The sequence below is a fragment of the Pogona vitticeps genome, chromosome 5, assembly GCF_051106095.1.
Source record: "Pogona vitticeps strain Pit_001003342236 chromosome 5, PviZW2.1, whole genome shotgun sequence".
Classification (NCBI taxonomy): Eukaryota; Metazoa; Chordata; class Lepidosauria; order Squamata; family Agamidae; genus Pogona; species Pogona vitticeps.
This window is the reverse complement of record NC_135787.1, coordinates 162,042,630-162,063,486: the sequence shown is the minus strand read 5'-3', so window position 1 is coordinate 162,063,486 and position 20,857 is coordinate 162,042,630. Positions and strand designations below refer to the sequence as shown.

At 39.7% G+C, this 20,857-nt stretch overlaps 1 protein-coding gene across 4 annotated transcripts; it reads right to left on the bottom strand.

The window, feature by feature from the left end:
• Positions 1–1,727: 1,727 nt before the first annotated feature.
• LOC110076075 (uncharacterized) lies at positions 1,728–19,257 on the bottom strand. Of its 4 annotated transcripts, XM_020787929.3 has the most exons (5): positions 14,802–19,257; positions 13,396–13,501; positions 11,485–11,624; positions 6,705–6,905; positions 1,728–3,910 (listed from the first exon to the last, which is right to left on the bottom strand). In XM_020787929.3, the coding sequence occupies exons 3-5, from the start codon at positions 11,612–11,614 to the stop codon at positions 3,603–3,605; spliced, it is 639 nt and encodes a 212-aa protein (XP_020643588.3). In that variant the 5' UTR covers positions 11,615–11,624; positions 13,396–13,501; positions 14,802–19,257; the 3' UTR covers positions 1,728–3,602. The 4 variants fall into 4 exon arrangements, with proteins under 4 accessions (XP_020643588.3, XP_020643589.3, XP_078232246.1 ...); XM_020787930.3 differs by lacking the exon at positions 13,396–13,501; XM_078376120.1 differs by lacking the exons at positions 13,396–13,501; positions 14,802–19,257 and adding an exon at positions 13,145–13,367.
• Positions 19,258–20,857: the final 1,600 nt, after the last annotated feature.

Here is a 20,857-nt window from a genome sequence, read left to right as displayed (position 1 = left end):
GTTATCACTACCCAATAGCTGCCCTTCAAGAGTTTCTCCATCCAACTGTCAATTCTCTTCTGATGATGTGATCATTCATTCCTTAAGAGGAAGGATGCCTCTTCACCTTGGGTGATCCTGCTAGGAACCGAAACTCATAACACAGCCTAGCCTACTAAGGGCATTGTTTTTAGCCTCCCCAATGCACTCAACCCACTTCATTGTGTTAAGGTGTTGATCCAAGAGGAAGGAAGAGGTTTTGAATTATTTGCCTTGACACCCCATTTTATACCATCTTTGCCAAATGAAGAGTTCCAGAGACACGGCTACATTTTCTAATTGCTGTGAGTTGTTTTTGCTACTGCTGTTGGGGGCTTGGCGTCATTTGCCATGAAAGTTCTTCCTCACATCAGTCACTGGAATTTTCTCACATATGCTTTGGGATGCATATTGGCTGCCTGTGCAAACCAGGTACTGACTTTCTGCATCTTCTCTTCAAGAACAGACTTGAATAAAATATTCATGCAGACAATGGAGACTTTGTCATAAGGTCTTTGCCTTGCTTAGGAAAGGGAACTGAAAAAATGCATATGGAAACTTACACAAAGAGGTGAGAGCAGCTGTCACCACAACCAACCTCCCCGACCCTAGGCAAGGGAGAGAGCGGCACTGTGAGAAGCACAGTGAGATTATGTGAGCAGTCAGCAAAACACATGCTGGCAGGAAAGTGAGAAAATAGCAACAGAGGTCTTTGATGGGCTGTGAGGACAAAACAAACAGTCCCTCAAGCTGAAAAGACCAGCCTGGTGAGCACCAGACAGGCAAAAGGAAGCATGCCAATTGTTACTTATTCACACTAAGTCTGCTCCCACACCTTCATGCATGGCCATCCCTAATTCAAGTGGCAGCTAGCTCCTTACTGCCCTTGTCTGAGCTTCCCCCCCCCCCAGGATCATTTAGGGATGGAGAAGATAATTGTCATGGGAAATGAGAGAATAACCCTATAAAAGGAATCCATGATGCAAATTCCCTATAATAATAATAATAATAATAATAATAATAATAATAATAATAATAATAATAATAATAATAATAATAATAATAATAATAATAATAATAATAATAATAATAATAATAATAATAATAATAATAATAATAAAATGTGCTGCCAAATAGACTTGGACTTGTGGTGACCTTTTCTAGGATTTTCTAGGTACACAGACTCAGATTTGGTTTACCTGCTCCTTTCTTCTGGGGGTCTTCTGGGACTTGCCCAAGGCCACACAGGCTGGCTCTTCTCCCGAGAGGCATGGGGGGAATCAAACTCCCAGCCTCTGAATCAGCAGCCAGGAAGCAATTCAGTGAGCTATGCAGCCATCTGATGCCCTTATTAGGCCAAGTTAAAACTGAATTGAACTAAACTCTAATGAAATGAAATGGGCACGATATTGTATATAAATTTGTGAGGTTGATAACAACATTCTCAGGCATGGGGGAAAAGAAGCGGGCAAAACCATAAAGTCTTTATGTCCTCATTCTGTTGCAGTTCTGATAGTGGGGGAGAAACAGGCACCAGAAAAAGCTGTCCGGCATACATTGATTCAGCAAGGCAATACATAGGCTCAGAGATATTTGCATACCTACTCAGAAACTTCCTCTTTGTGTACACTGCGTTTTGCCACAGGATATGCATTTATAATAAGCATTTATTTAGAAGCTCGACACACCTCCTTCCTGTAGCTGGGTCCTTATCACCTGCATCCTGTTATATTTTGCTATGAGCCAACAACCAATATTTTCTTTATTGATGACAGTTTTGCACAAATATAGATGCCGGATGGTGGCTACAGCAGCAAATTCAAATCTCTGTCCATGGTCCTGTACGAGAACAGACTGAAACTGATCCCACTATGTTATTTTCCTCTGCACTTCTTTGAGTCCAAGCGAAGTGTTAGTTTCTTATTTATTTATTATTCTGAGTTCTATACTGCCCCATCAGTGCAAACACTCTCTGGATGGTTCACAGTGTATTGATACACTCATACAAACAAACACAGAGAATGCAATAAATAAAATGAACCCCCACCTCTAACTGGATTGATAAAACCTTCATTTAAATGAACTAAACACATTTAAAACAAAATTGAATATCCCAGGTCAATTAGATAAAGCACCGGTAGAGGATTAACAATGCCTATTGTTGAGCAACTGCATTGCTCAACGTTTATCTTTTATAATTTGCTATAGTACTACTTGAGGGGCGTGGTGGGACTGCGGGTTAAACCGCAGAAGCCTCTGTGCTGCAAGGTCAGAAGACCAGCAGTCATAAGATTGAATCTACGTGATGGAGTGAGCTCCCGTCACTTGTCCCAGCTCTTGCCAACATAGCGGTTTGAAAGCATGTAAAAATGCGAGTAGATAAATAGGTACCACCACAGTGGGAAGGTAACAGCATTCCGTGTCTAGTTGCGCTGGCCACGTGACCAAAGAAACTGTCTTCAGACAAACATTGGCTCTATGGCTTGGAAACGGGGATAAGCACCGCCCCCTAGAGTCAGACACGACTGGACTAAATGTCAAGGGGAACCTTTACCTTTACCTATAGTACTACTTGCCATCTATATGGTGCTTCCAACTTCTACAACCCATTAGAAAAAAAATCTTCCTCTTTCTCTTGTAGAAGCTTTCACAGCATCAATTAGCCACAGATTATATCACAGCTTCTAAAGTTCCTTTTTTAAAAAGCCAATAATTCATATTTTCCTTTTAGAATTTGAAGAAGCAATAGTTAACAATTTCATTTAAGTAAAATAAAAAAGATATACAAATTTACCCATCATATATGTAGGTAGCAAGGATGCCAGTTCCTTGTACAGCTTTGAGGTTTTTATTGCATTCTGAAAATACCAGTTTCTTAAAACCCATGGCAGTCTATTAAATATATATATATATATATTCAAATGGCTAAAAGCATAATTGACTTAAAGATAGGGTAAGTAGATTTATAAAAGGCAGAGTTTTTTGAGCTATCAAATGTTGAAGAAGTCATTAGTGCCATGTGCCATTAAAGGTACCTGTAACATATTTAGGTTATATTATGTCTTCATGAGAATATGAAGCCTCTCCCGACCAAATATCTTCAACACGGCACCTAGTGATGAAAGTAATTTTGTCTCTCCATTTAGACTTCATGCTGTAGTTCTGATCCATTTTATTCATTATTCTTCATTGCTGTTTGCAACATTGGAGGGCATTTTTCACCCCAGTATCTTGATGGATGAGTTTCAGGGTACAAAAACTAGTATGCGCTGAATAATAATTTTATTTCCTTAGACTTATCTTTTCTTTTTGTCTTCTCCCATTTCAAAGGCAGCCAGGCAAGGGGCGGTAAATTATCCCATTATTATTAACTTACTTTTTCTGATCTGAACCAAAACTGAAATCCTCTGGCAGCTGAGGCCGGCTTCATTACATTAGAATTTGGCAAACAGCAAACCTACTTCCATTAGAAGTGAGAGAAACCTCTAGTGCCTGTATCCATTCAATAGCCTTTCATCATACTAAAAGTACTGATATCACATTTTAGGGAGTACCTGCCGGTCCCAGCAGTTTTAAACCTATTGTTAAGGCAACTTTTCACTAAGAAAATTCCCCTGAGTCGTCTTGGCCGTTACCAGCATAGTTGTTCCAAGTTCAGTTGCCGGCACTGGAAAAGCAGGGCTGCGTTCTTCATTGAGGGGAGACCGGGGAACAACTTCAGAGGCATCACTTCCTGCCTTAACAATATGGTACATGTTCCTCATTAAAATTTCATCACCAGCAGTGTTTGAAGTGCCATTTTCATGTGGGCATTTAAGTAGTCCAGGAGCATCATCTCCTTGCCCGCAGCTATGGTCTTCATGAACTTCATTTTCAAAGGAGTCCTTATTTTCTAAAATAAAAATAACTTAATGAGCATTGCATATGCTGTGAAAGAATTCAGATAAGAGGCTTTGGGTAAAAATATATCTTTCGGTCCTATTTTTTCACTTTAGAGTACATGTAAGAAAACCGGGAATAAAATAAAAACCCTCCTCTAAGGAAAGATCTTTCCATATTCAATCTGAGTAGCATGCAAAACATACAAAAGACTGAAAGAGAACATCAGGAAGAACAGAACACACTATCCCTCAACTTTGGATACCTTACTGCCACGATTCTTACCTTCTAAATATTTTTCTTACAGATTTCTTTTTTTTTTAAACCGAGAAAGCCCCCTTTTGCCCTCAAGTGGCCAGAAAATTTGGGGCAGAGGTGTTGGGATCCTAGAAACATGTTGAAATTCTTTTCATGCTCCCTAGAGGGCACAAGGGGACCTCTGAGCTCCCCCACCTCCACATATTATTTTCCCAATAATTTTTCAATTACAGTGGAGGAGAGTCCTGAGGTGTCCAGAAATGCTAGAGGGTGCCTCTTTCCCACATCTTGATAGATTTTATGAATTTATAGTTAAATTTGGCTTTCTTGCCCCCTGCCTTTTTTTTTTTTTGAAGATTTTAAACAGATGTTGGATAGCCACCTGCTGGGGATCCTTTAGCTGTGGATACCTGAATTTGCATAGAACTGGCCTAGATCAGTGGTTCTTAACCTTTGTTACTCGGATGTTTTTGAACTGCAACTCCCAGAAACCCCAGCCAGCAGTTGGTGGTGAAGGCTTATGGGAGTTGCAGTCCAAAACTCCTGAGTAACCCAAGGTTAAGAACCAGTGGCCTAGATCAGTGCTCCCCAATCTTGGGCCTCCAGATGTTCTTGGACTTCAACTCCCAGAAACCCTGGCCAGCAGAGGTGGTAGTGAAGGCTTCTGGGAGTTGTAGTCCAAGAACATGTGGAGGCCCAAGGTTGGGGACCACTGGCCTAGAGGACACCTGGGGATTCTTCCAACTCTACAGTTCTATGATCCTGATTTCTGATGTTACAAACAAAATGTAGATGAATATGGAACCTGAACTTGAACAAGGTCACATCCACCACAAATATCTGTTGGGGTTATACCTCTTTAAATTCTTCCCACTTTCTCCCTCCAACACAACATGGATGTGCATCTCTACAACCCCTGATCCACTGTAGTGTCATCTCCCACCACCTGAAATACAACTCCCACCCCATTCTTGAAACGTGGTGGGGTGGCAGTTGTAAAAAAGCTAAGCTAATTTAAATTATTTCTCTCTTCTTTTCCTATTTATTATTTATGATTATTATGTTCTGTTATTGATATTTTGGACTTATGTTATTATAATTGTATACTTTCTGTGTTAGCTGCTCAGAGTGGTACCGACTTACCAGATGGGCGGGATATAAAACAAACAAACAAACAAACAAACAAACAAACAAACAAATAAACAAACAAACAAACAAACAAATAAATAAATAAATAAATAAATAAAATAAAAACTATCCCCCAGAAAATGAGCACCTCTCTTTAAAACAAAGTACAGTATGTAGAGAATGTGTGCCTTTTTCTGAAGTGCAATAGTGCTTCTACCAAGACAGTTAACTGGCTTCAAAACAAGGTGTACTTTCCTTGCGTGCTGTGCTTTAAAGTGGATGTGCTAATTTTTGAGTAGGCATTGCAACTGAGGCATGGTAGCAAATTTAAAAGGCAAAGGGATTCAACCCCAACCAGAGCAAACCCATTGAATCAATGCAATCGTGTTAATGTAACAATTCTTCCTTATTCAATGTGTCTACTGTTCGTTCGTTTAGTCGTGTCCGACTCTTCGTGACCCCATGGACCAGAGCACGCCAGGCCCTCCTATCTACCACTGCCTCCCGTAGTTGAGTCAAATTCATCTTGGTTGCTTCGATGACACTGTCCAGCCATCTCATCCTCTGTCGTCCCCTTCTCCTCTTGCCGTCACACTTTCCTAACATCCAGGTCTTTTCCAAGGAGTCTTCTCATGAGATGGCCAAAGTACTGGAGCCTCAGCTTCAGGATCTGTCCTTCCAGTGAGCACTCAGGGTTGATTTCCTTTAGAATGCATAGGTTTGTTCTCCTTGCAGTCCAGGGAACTCTCAAGAGCCTCCTCCAGCACCACAATTCAAAGGCATCAATTCTTCGGCGGTCTGCTTTCTTTATGGTCCAGCTCTCACTTCCATACATCACGACAGGGAAAACCATAGCTTTGACTATTCGGACTTTTATTGGCAAGGTGAGGTCTCTGCTTTTTAAGATGCTGTCAAGGTTTGTCATCGCTAGTTAGGACTAACAACTGGATTTAGATCAAAGTCACAGCATTTTTGCTGCCATGGCAAATTTAGTGCTGACAGGCATGCATGGAGTCTAATGGAGGGAGGAGCTACATTCAACCTACAGCCAGTGTGTTGCCCATGATTGGACTAGATCAGGGATAAGCTAATTCAGTGAGGTTGAAGAATAATTATCTGCTCTCAGAAGCCACACACAAACACTTTTCAAAATGTCAGAAACGTGAAAACAGAAATACCTAGAGGTACACAACAAGATTTGACAACTTGGTATTTTGGCGTAAGGGGTCCAATGGCCTAGTTAAAAAGTGACTCTGCATTTCTAGAAACTTCTGCAATTCATTTTGCCAGGAAAAACAAAGGCCTTGGAAAAGGCTGAGGTCCACAAATATAGCCTTTGGGGTGAACTTTGCTCCCCTGAACCACTTGACAATCTTTATAATGGATTCAACTCTCTTATTCGAAAAAGTGGTAACACCTACCTTTAGGATCTTCCTCATCTGCTTTTTTCATCCTCTTCTTTCTCTTTTGTCTCAGGTTTGTTACAAGCCACAGCACTGCCAAGGCAAGGATTAGCCCCACAAAAATGTAGAGACCAAAGGCAAGGGCTGAGCAAGCGTGATCTTCAGTAAAAGGTCCTGCTGGTATACGGGTTGTAGGGTTGGCCACTCTGAGAATAGTGGCTGTGGAGAAAAACAGAGACAGACATGGGTAATTTCATCAGAATACTGAGTGGTAGCAGTAGTGGCAGCAATTGTGTTTGGGGGGCACCAGAGCCAACTGGGTTTATCTTAACTTTAGGACAGACATAATCAGGGTTATTAATTGAATAATTGTTTATTTAATTACAGTTATACCCAATCCTTCTGAAATTCTTACTAAAAGGATAGGGTTCCTCTGTCTCACTTTGGCCTCATTTTGTTCTCACAATAACTCTTGAGGTAGATTAGGCTGACTGGCCCAAAGTTACCCAGGGAGCTTCACGGCAGAGTGAGGGTTTGAATGTAAGTCTTCCTGATCTTCCTCCAACATTCTGAGTGCTGAAAATTTCTAAATAAAACCTCTTTATTTAGAAGCTTAAGCTCTTCCTAGGAGCCACTTCTGTGCATGTCCCACCATCTCAATTACAACAAGTAGCCAGTCTGTTGGGAGCCTTCTGGGATTTTTTATCCCACAGTTAGGTTCCCTCCCCATGGAATCACTTTTTTCTTTTTTCAGGAAAAAAATATTTTAATTGTCTATTCCTCTGAAAAATAGGTTACTTACAGTGACTCACACTCAGGTATTAAACATTTTAAAACAGTAAGCAATAATATAGAACAAAGCAATACAAAAATTCAATGACAGTCCTCAAAGGGGGGGGGCAGTGAGCGTAGAGTTTGACAAAATTAGTTTTTTGGACTACAGCTCCTATAATCTCAGGATTTTGAGAGCTATAGTCCAAAAAAAATCCTAGCATTTTAAAGTTCTAAATGAACCATGTTACAAAAATATCACTTGTACAATGCCTGGGCATGCCCACAGAAATTGGTTGATGGCTTTCTTTTGATAGGAAAATCCAGAGCCCCGGAATGGCTATTGAAAGGTTTCAGCCTGATTAAATGCTCTAGTCTGGACCATGATACTTAAAACCAACCATTGCAGAAATATCTGTGAACTGTTGACTTAGCAGTTGCTCCATAAGCTGCTGGTCTTTAGATAGCTCTATGGTAGCTGATTTTAAGATTTCACATGTAAGGCACTTCAGGAACTTTGGAAGATGCAAGAGGATTATTTTACTTTAAAGAGAAAAGGCCCAGGACTCTACACATTTTATACTAAAACTAATTAAAATGTCTTGTCAAGAAAAATAAAATGCAAGCATATTTGCGTCATTTTTCAAATCTAGGACACTTGCTCCCTGTTTAGCCATGGGGTGGGGAAAGATCTATGTAGGGCACTAACACACAGCTCAGTCTGTGCACCCGACCCAGCTGCCAAGGTTTCACCAGGTGTAGACTACACATATTCATATGAATATTCACAAACAAGAAGGTGAGAAAGTAAAAATGAAAGAGGAAATTGTCAGGCTGCTGCTAATTTGTGTACCAGGTACCGACATCTGCCCGTTGCATAGTGCAACCATGGAGTACACACACTTCAGATTAACTAAAGCATATAAAATCTAGTGAACAGACTCGAGAAGTGTGAATAGGAAGCAGCTGTTTGGCCTTTCAAACAGAATTAGAAATGGAGGAGAAATACTGAAACAGATTTGCACCATCAAGTGCACAATTAATTATTTACCCTATGTCATTGTTACAACTAAATTCTGCACATTCTTGTTGCACTGTATATTTTTGTCTTCTTTCTTTTAAAAAAAACTATTGAAGGAATTTCTTTAAGATATTCCAACATGCAGCATTTCCAAGGGCTGCTAGGCATGACACTTCGTGAGGTTATATACGACAATGTAAGAATGGGCTCCTTTCTGCTTCACTCTGCTTGGCTCATTCCCACTTTTGCAAAAACACTGCAGCAAATGCAAACAAAACACCGGACTTTGGTAGGTACTAGGATTCATATTTAGGATGTAATCAACTGGCTATTTGCGGATAACAAAATGCCTCTTTTAATTATTATTTAGCAGAATATTATTCAGGAAAGACAATCGTTGGGCTAACATACCTATTTACCTGTTTATATTTTAAAAACCTTGTTTCTTTTAAAGCACATGCAGGCACATAGATTCAAGGTAGCTTACAAAACAAAATAATTGCTATTTTAAAACTGTTACAGTATTTAAAAACATGAAATATACATGTTTTAAAATGCTACATGTTTCTCCTTATTTAGTCATAGGGAGGGAACAGATCTAGATAGGGCACTAACATATCGCTCAGCCTGTGCAACCCACCTGGCTGGCCCATGACTAAAGAGGAAAAACATGTAAAATTCTAAAACATGTATGTTTCATGATTTTAAATAACATATAAAACATGTTTTTAAATAACATGTTGAAAATTAACATTTTCCTTTCTAAATAACAATTACAGAACACAATAGACTAGAGGACAATTGAAATACTTTTCAGAACTAGCAGTCATCAAGGAAGCTGTCTTAAACAATGGAAATAAAAAGGGCACAATTCCTTTATTTAATACACTTTTTAAAAAAAATCAGGTGCCTAACCAATAAAGTGTTGGAGCTGGATGGATTGAGCTTGGAACGGTAATCCAGAAGTGGAGTACCACTAAGGAAAAAGCCTTGCTCCTCATGGTTCTTACGATTACTTGTAGCCCATTGTCTGAGAAGGAAGAGGGCTTTGGGGCTAAGAGACTCCTCTGATGGCACAGCTGCCAGAAGGAAGACACACAAGTAAATTGTTATGCAATTCAGCATTACAAGATTTAATGATAGCTAGCACCCTGGATGATTTCCAAAGGAATTAGACAAATTCATGGAGACCATCAATGACTGCTAGTCATGTTGGCAAAGAGAGAGAGAGAGAGAGAGAGAGAGAGAGAGAGAGAGAGAGAGAAGGCAAAATATTTGGCATTTGTAGACTAACTGATTATTTCAGTGTGAGCTTTTATGGATCAAAATCCACTACTTCAGACAAGAGGAGTACAAATACTATGTCCTCTATATTTATATGTATCCTCATTATACTGGGAGTCATGACCAGGTAAGACGATGTGAGAGTGTTTCAGTAGCATACAAATGGAACTATCAAGCTTTTAATTACTTGAGGCTGCAAGCTCCAGACAGGGTGATAAGCTACATGCTAGGTCGCTCTGGCCATCACAGGAGTAATGAAAGTCCTTTCTGGGACAGAAGTCAGCATCTGTCAGGGGAGACAACTATGTCCAGAAGATATTACAGAAATCTTAATGTTTGTTGTACACTAAGACAGTTTGCTCCAATCCCTTCACATGCATCCTCCATTGTTTCTTAACTTTAATCTCATACTCTTGGATTAATGTTCAGGAAAAAACCACACACAAACACACACACACACACACACACACACAGAGAGAGAGAGAGAGAGAGAGAGAGAGCATCTCCTCTTGCTCACATCATCTCATAATAAGCAGCTCTATAGCAAGTCTACAAACCAATCCTTGGGGTATAGTTGAGGGAGCCAGGTATGTTTAGCATGGAGAAGAGAGTACAGGTGTTATGACAAGGAGCTCTCTTTAAATGCTTAAAGGACTACCAGACAGAAAACAGAACAAGGTGGCTTTCTGCAGTCTCAGCAAGTAGGAATGGAATCAATAGAGGCAGTTTACAAAGAAATGGGAGTTTGGCTAAAAATTAGGAGGAATTTCCTAATGGTAAATGCTATTCAACAGTGAAATGCACTAAGTCAGAAAGTGGTCGGCTCTCCTTTGTTCACATTTTAAAACAAAAACTGGCTCCATCTGCCAAGGATGCTTTAGCAATGGATGACTTGCATCACAGGTGACTAGACGACATGAACCTCATGGTCAGTTTTATTATTCTAAGTGAGACCATTGGTCTGTCTAGCTCAGCGCCATCTGCATGGACCAGCAGCAGGTTCTCAAACATGCTTCCTTGCCACCTGACAATAATAAAGATTGAATCTGGGACATTTTGCACTCAGCATTTTATCGAGATAAACTGTGTTTGCTGAGATCAAGAAGTTTGGTACTTACAGTATTTAGAGCATGCTGTGATAGCCAGCCTCAATCACATGACTTGCATACTGTAGTAAATGCGAATTCAAGGTCTTCATGGGTGCCACATTCTACACATAGGAAGGTGTGGTGCTGAGCAGCCAGAGTCTCAGACGCCTAGGAATTTATTTTTTGCTGGGACAGTTTCTAAAACATTTGGTTGTATAGCAAGTACCCAGCCATGAATTGTGGAAATACCCACAGACGGGAATGCACCCCTGGGTTCTCTCTGCTCTGCACATCAACACTGTGACGTAGGTTTCTTTTTACTTGTCCCTCTTACCAAAATTCCTATTTTACAAACAAGAAACTGGAAATGACAAAAGCAGAGACCACTAAAATAGTGATTTGAAAGTCAGCTTCTCAAAAGCAAGACAAGAGCCCCTCGATGCTCTTATACTGTATCTGGATGAGAGAGGACTCTTTCCCCCCGCTCCCCCTGCCCCTATTCATTAGTCTAATCCACTAGATCTGTTTCCATTGCTATAGGATCTAGTTCTACTCTTCCTAATAGCTAAAGGCACCAATTCCACCCCTCCTTCCTTCCAAGAGCCACCGAAGTTGGGTTTTTTCCTTTCCTTACTTGGTTCTTTTTCAGTGCCTCTCTGCATCTCTTTGCAGCTCACACATTTTTCGATCAGGCGGTCATAACACAAGCTCCGATGCTGGCAAGTGGTGTTCATGCTGGGTGGGCTGCTTCCGTTCTTCCTCATGGTTCAGAGTCTTTAAAATAAATAAATAAAAATAAAAGAAACAGATTACAAGGACATAACTAAACAGCAAGTTATTCAAATATTGTCCAGATGAGAAATCATTGAACCTTGAGGTCTCAGTAGAATCAGCACAATTCCCTTGAGGCTTTGCTTCCTCCAAGAGGCCTTTTGTCAGACTGCTAGCAGTGGTGCCGGGGGAGAAACTTACCCAAGCAACCTCTCTCTCATTCTGCAACTCCCCTGCCATTTTCACATTTGCTGCTTTTGTTGCAGAGCCCATGTGAACCCATGCCACATAATATGCTCAGTTTATTCCATTTTCCATTGATATTCTCTTTCTTAGAGGAAGTGTGCATAGTTTGAAAAAGTTTCTTTTTTGGGCAACCACTCTCAGAAAAAAAAATCTCTTATGTCTTAAAGTGCCAAAGGTGAAAGCTATCCAAAGGCTATCCAGTCAACACACATCCTAAACCTGGGTCTTGAATCTTGTCTTTTGCCCTCATCCATCCTTCTCCCATAAGGCTTTTGCTTCCTTTTTTGTTCATGTTTGATAAAACACAGCTTGTCATTTCATTTAAAAAAAAAAACCCAAACGGTGGTTAGTCTTAACTATGGTTTGTTTGAATCAAGTCAATGAAAATAATAGGTTATAAACAAGAATAACCACCATTTAAGTTTCCTATGATAGTTTAATGCTATCTTTACATTTATCCTTATAATTCAATTAAATGCTAAAGTGACAGGCTTGAGGAAGGAATGTAGGAGCACAAGGCTTATATGAGCCCAAATCTCACTTCAGGTAATTTACATCAAAAGAAACCATAAAGGTGACCTCTATATAGATTAACTATCATTATCCAGATTAAAATATCACTAGATGCATTAGCTGCATTCTTCCTAAACTTTGGAAATATTCATGAATTCCTCTTCTTAAAATCATGGAGACAGAACGTTCAGTAAATGAAAAGGGAATGAAAAGGCGGAACATCCACTTAGGAGAAATTTACATGAAAGCCAATGTGGTAGAGTGAATAGCATGTTGGAAAGGGCTCAGAAGACCTGGATTCAGATCCTCACTCAACATGGGAATTCATAGCATGAGTGGTATGGATAAACTACTCCTTACTCCATCTCACATAATCTATTAGGATTTACAAAATCCTACCAGGGTCACCATAAACTGGATTGCACTTAATAAGAATAATTTATGACCAGAGACAGGTTTTATATTATACTCTTTATTTCATTGAATAAATAAAGGATATTTTCTTTGTATTAAAGGTTTTAAATCATGCGACTATGTGCAAATATAATCAAGTAATCTTTTAAAACAAGGTAAGTCATCAACCTAAAATCTTTAATCAACTACAAGCTTATTCATTACTATTTATTTTGATCATGAAATTTTTTTGTAAGAAATGTCATGGGTTTGATAAATGAAATTATTTGTTAGGCCAAATACGACTGGAAACAATTAACATTACATTATTATTTTCTCCCAGTGAGATCGCAGAACATGGTTTTACTGACCATAGAACGCCAAAGATTTCATCTCATTGCAATTATGTTAGAAGGCATGATTTCTTTTCAGTACTTGAACTTGGTCAGGTGGAATCATACATCCCAAATGGGCAATTGTGGTGGACAAGAAATTCAGGAACCATCGGCTCTGCTTAGATCATTTGTCCTTATAATTGAGAATTTACCCATCACCTGTCAAACCAGGCTAGACAGAATGTCTGATTTGCTGTCTGGCAAAACATCTGGAGTCTGAATCATACCCGGTTACATCTTCTTGACTACTCTCTTTCTTCACTGCTATCCCTCTAATCTCCTGCTTCTCTTTCTGCCAGACTGTTGAGTGTGGTTCTGTGAAACACAGTGGCCCTGGATGGAAATATAGCATGGCATCAAAAGGACAGAAAACAGACCTCTGGAGTTTTCTCACCAGCCCTAATACTGAACTCCCTTGATATCTTTGGAAATCTCATGAAAATTCCATGCCTGCTTGAAAGAGTAGAATGAAGAGGAAGAGGAAGAAGTTCTTGTCAGAACGATCTTTAGTGGTGGTGAGCCTATGCCTTCCAACAAAATCTGGAGGTCCATGTATTACCGTATCTAGCTGGGCCTTGAAGGAAATGCCATAGTTACAGGGGAAGGTGACTGGCTTTCCTGAAAATGTTCCAGGCCCTTTTCCTGAATTCTCAGATGCTCATTCTAAATTACATGCTACAGATCTAGCCCATATAACCTCAAGACTGAGATATACTTTCCCTAAATCAAAGTTGTAAGTCCACTTCAGTTTTTATGGCAGATATGTAACAAGTAAAATTACTGTGATCCAGTTGAAGAAATACCAGTCTATTAATAAGATGAATTTAAATAGATTCATTAATTAACTCTATAAAAAGTTCTATATGCATATTCTGTTCTGAATACCTTTGTTTTTTTAGATGATGCATGCAATAGTCATCTTTTAAAAAGCACTCCACCATCTCTATTGCACAGAACAGAATGTCCCCCCCAAACTAGTATTTGTCATCTCTAAAGCTTTTAATTGAACTTATATTAAAAGCAATATTTTAAAAATAATCAGTTCTGCAAAATTACTCAACCAAATTAATTGAAGAAACTTAGCTTGGTATTGCTTTGAGGCTTGTGTGGGCAGGAAAGTGATTAAGAAATACTTTAAATATAAATTTATTTATTTATTTAGGTGACCCAAGACGGTTCACATCAACTCAAACTATACAACATCAGTAATTTTAAAATATCATCTAAAGTGCCATATTAAGAACAGTTAAAGATATAGCAAGATTAAAAACAATTTTAAAACATTTTTTAAAAATTAAGTCTCCAAGTTTAATAAACAGCATTCTTGTGACACTTATTGCTTATAAACCTGCCTGAAAAGGAAAATCTTTGCCCGATGAAAAGGCAAGATGGAGGGGGCCAACCTGGTTTCTCAGGCCAGTGCATTCCAAAGCCTCGGACCAACCACTGAGAAAGCCCTCTCTCATGTCCTCAATAAATATACAGGGAAATAATAAAGAAGTCTACTGTTGTAGTACACTAGCCATTGCAAAGTTGTGGCAGATTAGACTAGATAATCATTACAATCCCTTGCAACTATCCAGTTCTGTGACTCTATGACCACACTGTAAGACAGATGCAAACTTCTACATACCTCAAAGGGTCCTCCTTTCATGTAACATCGTTAGAGAGCAGTCCTGCATATTAAAAAGAGGTAAAATGCATCGAAGAGAAATGTAAAATCCTCTTTCTTTCACTGCCCCCTAAAACCAGTCCTCTGATCATGTTTTTGTTTCCTTTTCTCAACAGGTGGGAAACCCTAGTTTGGTTTCATCGAAGAAGTCAGTTACATTGTGCTCCACGTGTTTCTCTCTGTTTCCAGCCTCCTGCACTTTGCCTCAGTGTTTTTTCTTTCCACGCCTATATTTGCTTCTCTGGGCTGAATCGTACTGACTCAGTTATTCCTTGCAAGTATTGGTCAGATTATACCAGTGCAGCCAAGTGTTTCTGATTGTGACCTGGATGATCCTTTCTCCTCTCCTTCACCGTATTTCACATAATCTAAATCTTTTTGTGGGTGGGGGATTAAGTTTGGGTTCACTGGACTATTCTCTTAAATGTCCCCATCATTGGATGTGTAAACCATGATGCCTTTTCCCCCCCCACTTATTTGTACTGAAATCAGAGTTGCACTTACGGTTTTGACCAAGTCTTATTTATGAGAATTTTACTGTAACAGAGACATATTCTTTATATACTCCTGCCTCCTCATTAAAATTTACTATTTAGATTTTGGTTAGTAATAGTTTAATGAGTGAGACAAAAGAGCCCCAGAGAGAACAGAAATGAAATGGCTTCCACCATATGAGGGGTGGCTAATTGCACACAGAAGGAAAAAAAAACACAACAGGATATAAGTGCTTTGTCCCTTTGCTCAGTAGGTTTAAGTCAAAAGACAAAAGCCTCTGAAGGAATTCTTGTTTGCTAATAACAATCTAGCTTCAGTAATGTGTTGTTCAACAACATGGAGCCGATAAGGGTGGCTGCCATCCATTTCCTCTCCAGCTGTCTCTTTTAATCTATGTATCCTGGTCCTGCCAACAGAACATTCCTCCATTGTATGGCTTTGTGCACACACTGTGCCACTTAATAAAGCAGAGGAAAGAACCAGGTCCTTACCCAGAGAGCTGACCATCTGAAAGAAGCAAAGGGAAACAAAAGAGAAAGAGGGGGTGGAGTGGCAGCGAAGCAAGGGAAGAACGTGTGTTTATTCCCATTACCTGTTTATTGTTTGACTTAGTTATAATAAAAGGCAGGGACCAAACTACTGTAGCCATTTTGGCCGGTTATGGCCATTTTGGAGGTGGTGCAACTCAATCACAGAACACCCCGGTCCTGAGTCATTGTGCTCCCAAGACATTTGATGTTTGGATTCTGCCAGAGTGAGTCAGATCATAGGCGGGCAGTACACCTCACATAATGATCAGCTGCAGTACTTTTTACTGAAAATGTGTGTACTACAGAGGGGGTGGTGAACCAGTTCTCACTGCCTCACGTGTCCTACACAGGCTGGCTTGTCTTCTGAGGTTTTAAAGCTTTCCTTCCTAGCTTTCTCACTATTGGCTTCCGTTCCACCTTTGTTCTTATCTCTTAATTACCCATCTTATATTTGTGATATTTAAAATGCAGGAAGATGATGAGTAGCCTCCTGTTTCTGTTTCTTCTCTCCATAAATATTTACAATGACCTCTATGTTCCTGAAAGTGTAACTGCTGTAGAGGTCCTCTCACGGCCAAACTAGAAATGGCAGATAGCATGTCATTAGAAGCCATGTTATTGAAAAGCTACTGAGCAATCATACTTGCAAAGGAAATCTATACTTACCTGATGGTGATCAGTCACATCAAACAAATTTAAGATCAATGGGAGGTATGAATAGCTGCTCCTATGATGATCAGATATGTTCAGCACTTAAAGAAATTCCCTCTTCTAATGATGAGCTATCTGTAATGCATAGTTTGGCCATTATATGTCTAACGAGGTTCTCGCTTATGTCATTAGCAATTCTTGGTTTTTATATAAAAAAGCTGCCTGAATTTGCAGAGTAACTTCCAGTTTACAATCTACAGAAAGGAAAAAAACTTATCAGGGGAAACAAGATAATGCAAATATCTTTTAATCAGGCAACTACAGATCTCCATATATTTTGCATTCTGCTTTTCAAGGGCCTAGCTTCTCACTTATTTACTTGCAGGTTAAACATGCATCCTTAAATTGAAAGTTGGTTTATTGAATACTCTTTAAAATCCCTGTGAGCTGAGATTTTAAAGAGCCCTCTGTTCATCCCCAGCTCTGCTTTTATGATTCATTGTAAAGCAGATGGGCTGTTTAAAGTGTTGCACAGTGTTAAGGGTAAGGGACAATTTTCCAAAGTTCTCCATAATGTATGAACACATGCATGTATGTAGCCATCCTTAGTTTGCTGGTTTCTGGACTGCCTCTTTGCCTTGGCTTGCTGAACACATGCATACATTTGCAGAAACATAGTAGTCACTGTAGTTCCTTGGAACTGTTTCTATTTCATAGTGAGATTTTGGTTTTTTTAATTTTTAAATTAAAAATACTTAGGGCAACTAGGGAAAAAGATTGCAGGGGTGGGCATCCCTGCTGTTCAAAACATCACACCCAGCTTAGTCCGTCACCAGAATACCATCCATATCCCCCTCCTCTTGGAGAAAATACAACTGATTGCATGGTGAAAATTCTGTTCAAATTATTTCATCTTGAAAAACCCTCGGTGGCAGAGAGAAAAAACCTCTGTGTCAGAAATAAAAAAAGACTGCATTGATTTGAATTGGCCTTTGTTTTGTGTGATCAGTTTTTAAAACGGATTACAATATTTGACTCTGTAGTCACAACTTCTGTGGGAATTTTTCTGAACAGGGAGTCAAAACTACATAGCCATTTCCACACACATAGTACAAACTACTATTATAACAGGCCATCTATCTGTGCACAAATCTAATGATTAGATTTAGGCATGAAGGCACATGTAAACACCCAAACACTTGCCTAAGTATTTTCATAAGCGGGTTGATGTGACTTTTGATTCTAACTGATGTGTAATATAAATGTAAAATCTAGATTAGCTAGAATGTTCCTTAGTATTACAAATGATTCCTCTGCTTTTTCTTCTGCATTAACAATGATCAGATATTGACATAAACCATGTTAGAGGCATTTTGAGGCTACAGTCCTTTGTACTTATCTAGGAATAAGCCCCATAAACAATCAGACTTATGAGGAAACATGAGTAGGATTTACCTATAAACCTTGCAAATGAAAATAGTCTAAATCTCTGACACTTTGAGAATAGTTTCATTTTCATAAATGAGGCTTAAACTAGCTTTGGCTTGAATTGGACTTGAATACAAATGTAAAATCTTGAATTTTAATTAGATTTTCCGCTGCATTTTCACATGAACAGTGTTCATGCATAGCCCAAACAGGAAGAAAAATTGATGTATTAATTTTTTTACTACAATGTGTGGCATTGTTTAAGAGTGCCATATCAGTGCTCTCCCCAACAGACAAAAAGCAGGCAGACACAATGCAGTTTTGCCTCCAAAAATGCTGCCCAAAATAAGCGCCTATGTGTCAGGCTTACATGCATCATGTATTTGCTGCAGGAACCACCAATGTTTCTCACAATCTTGATATTGTGGATGAAGAATTGCCCTAAATGAAACCCCAGAGAACATGGGTGGGAAAAGCTCCTCTCTCTCCCCAGCTCATTGAGGGGTGAATTCCCTTGGGGGGAATCTGTCAGCAGATGGATACTGGTGATGGGTGGGGCCAGAGCTGCAAGTGGATAGCCATTAATTATTCTAAATGTTATGATACATTGTGGTGTGTCTGCATATGGGCAAGCATTCTCTTCTTTCCCTCCTTCTGCCTCCACACCGTGGTAACACTAATGTAGTTTGGTACCAAATTCATCTCCATTCCCAGATTAGAAGATGTTGAGACTTTGGTCCTTTCCTGATTATAGAATGGGCCACAAACCTATCAGAATGGGCTGAATCAGACTCATCCTTTATGTCCAACCAAGAGTTGTTTCCACATAACTTCCATAGTCTTATTTTTAGCTGAGCATCTTAGGCAAGGACCTTACCCATACAAATGCTCCCAGGATATAATCATATTTTTCCCCCAAAATGCCCTTTAAACAATAGCTCTCAGACTGTCAAATGTAGGATCAATGTCTCTGTCAATAACCTATTCTGTGAATCCTGTTAACCCTTGTGAGAGACAGAGTGCTGGGTTTGGAACAGGGTGGGCAAAATATGACACTCCAAATGATCTGGGATTGCAACTTCCAGCATTGCTTTCCATTGGCCATGCTAATTAGAACTAATGGTAATTTTAATCCAAAAACATTTGAAGGACCGCACTTTGCCCTCTCCTGACCTAGATAGGTTCTTATATAGCAGCCTTTCCCAAACTGGTACTTACAGATGTACTGAACTACAACTCTCATACCTACTCCCCTTTTTGTTTTAGTTTCAAGCACCCTGCAGATGTGAGCCACTTGTTTACAAGGACATGATCATTGCCACTTGCACATACGGATCTTGTGACTGTGCTGACTGTGGATGTTGGGAGTTGTAATTCAAGATACCTGGAGACTGCTGGGTTTTTAAAAGCCATTTAAAAACTTGGCTCTTTAGGCAGGCCTTCCCTCCAGTCAATAACTGATCCTTATTCTTTGTCTTTTAAATTATTTCATCTTGGCAATGATCTAAAATAAGTGTTAAAATTACGATGTTTCAAATGTTTTTTAAATGCTATTTGTTACATTATGATGTTTTCATGTGTGTAAGCCGCCCCGAGTAGACTTTGTCTAGGGGTGTGTGTAAAAATCTAATAAAGTAAACTTTACGATAGAGCCTCGTGGCGCAGTGGTTAAACCGCTGTACTGCAGCTAAAACTGTGCTCACGACCTGGGGTTCAAATCCCAGGTAGCCGGCTCAAGGTTGACTCAGCCTTCTATCCTTCCGGTAAAATGAGTACCCAGCTCGCTGGGGGGCAATGTGTAGCCTGCATAATTAAATTGTAAACCGCCCAGAGAGTGCTTGAAGCGCTATGGGGCAGTATATAAGCAGCATGCTTTGCTTTGCTTTTAAACTTGCGGGGAGGCTGTGATACATCTTCCAAAAGACAGGCTAATGTATCTGCCCAACTTCTTCAGGGGCTACAGAAGGACATCAGTCTGTATCCTCATATGATAAGGATCATGCCTTTGAAAAACAAGTGGATTCTGTCTGGGGAGTGTTTGAAAACAAAACGGGAAAGAAGGGGGGGGGAGAATCCCATTATGTAACAGACGGCTATTAGCATGACTAAAACAGATTAATAGAATCAGAGCTCTGGTGCACTCCATAAGGAAACTCAACATTTCTTATCTTGTTTATGAAGACATGGGAACCCTGGGAGCTCTGGGGTCTACTTAGCTGACTGAGTTTTATTAAACAAATAAAGTAGCAAGATTATGAAAGCAGCAATTAAAAACATGGTTTTACTGCAGGGGTTGGAGCAATGCCTCAGAAATAATTCTCTCAAATTTTTGTATTTGCAGACCCCATGGGAACTCTTTGCCTGAAAGGGTGCTGGACTTCCGAAGAGAGATGGGGGCGCGCGGGGGTGACGGAAGCCTTGGGTGCAAGCATCTTCTACTCCATGCAAGCATAGCAATAACATAATGTGCACAGAACTCCTTGCAAGGCCTAGGACTTGGGTTAGTTCCTTTAAAAAGTCCAGCTTCCAGAATTCCCCGGGGAGCACAGGCAAAGGGCCATACTGGCTGGAGGATTCAGGGAGATTTTGTCAAAAAAAGAGAGAACTTTGTCAAGCTCTGGGAAACTCCGAACACAGACAGAATTCTAACACCTGTCCTCTGAAGATGCCGGCCACAGAGGCAGGCGAAACGTTAGGAAGAAGAAGAAAAAAAACAGAACATGGCCAAACAGCCCAAAAACCCTACAACAACTATCAAACAAAAACCTTCTGCAGGGCAGGCATTTGCATTAGAGTCGTATATATACTAATACATATTTATAGTGTCATAGTTAAAGGTATTGTCTACAATTTACATCAAATATAGGTAACGTGGAGTGGTGTGCACATTCCTAGGGCTCCAGCACAACCACT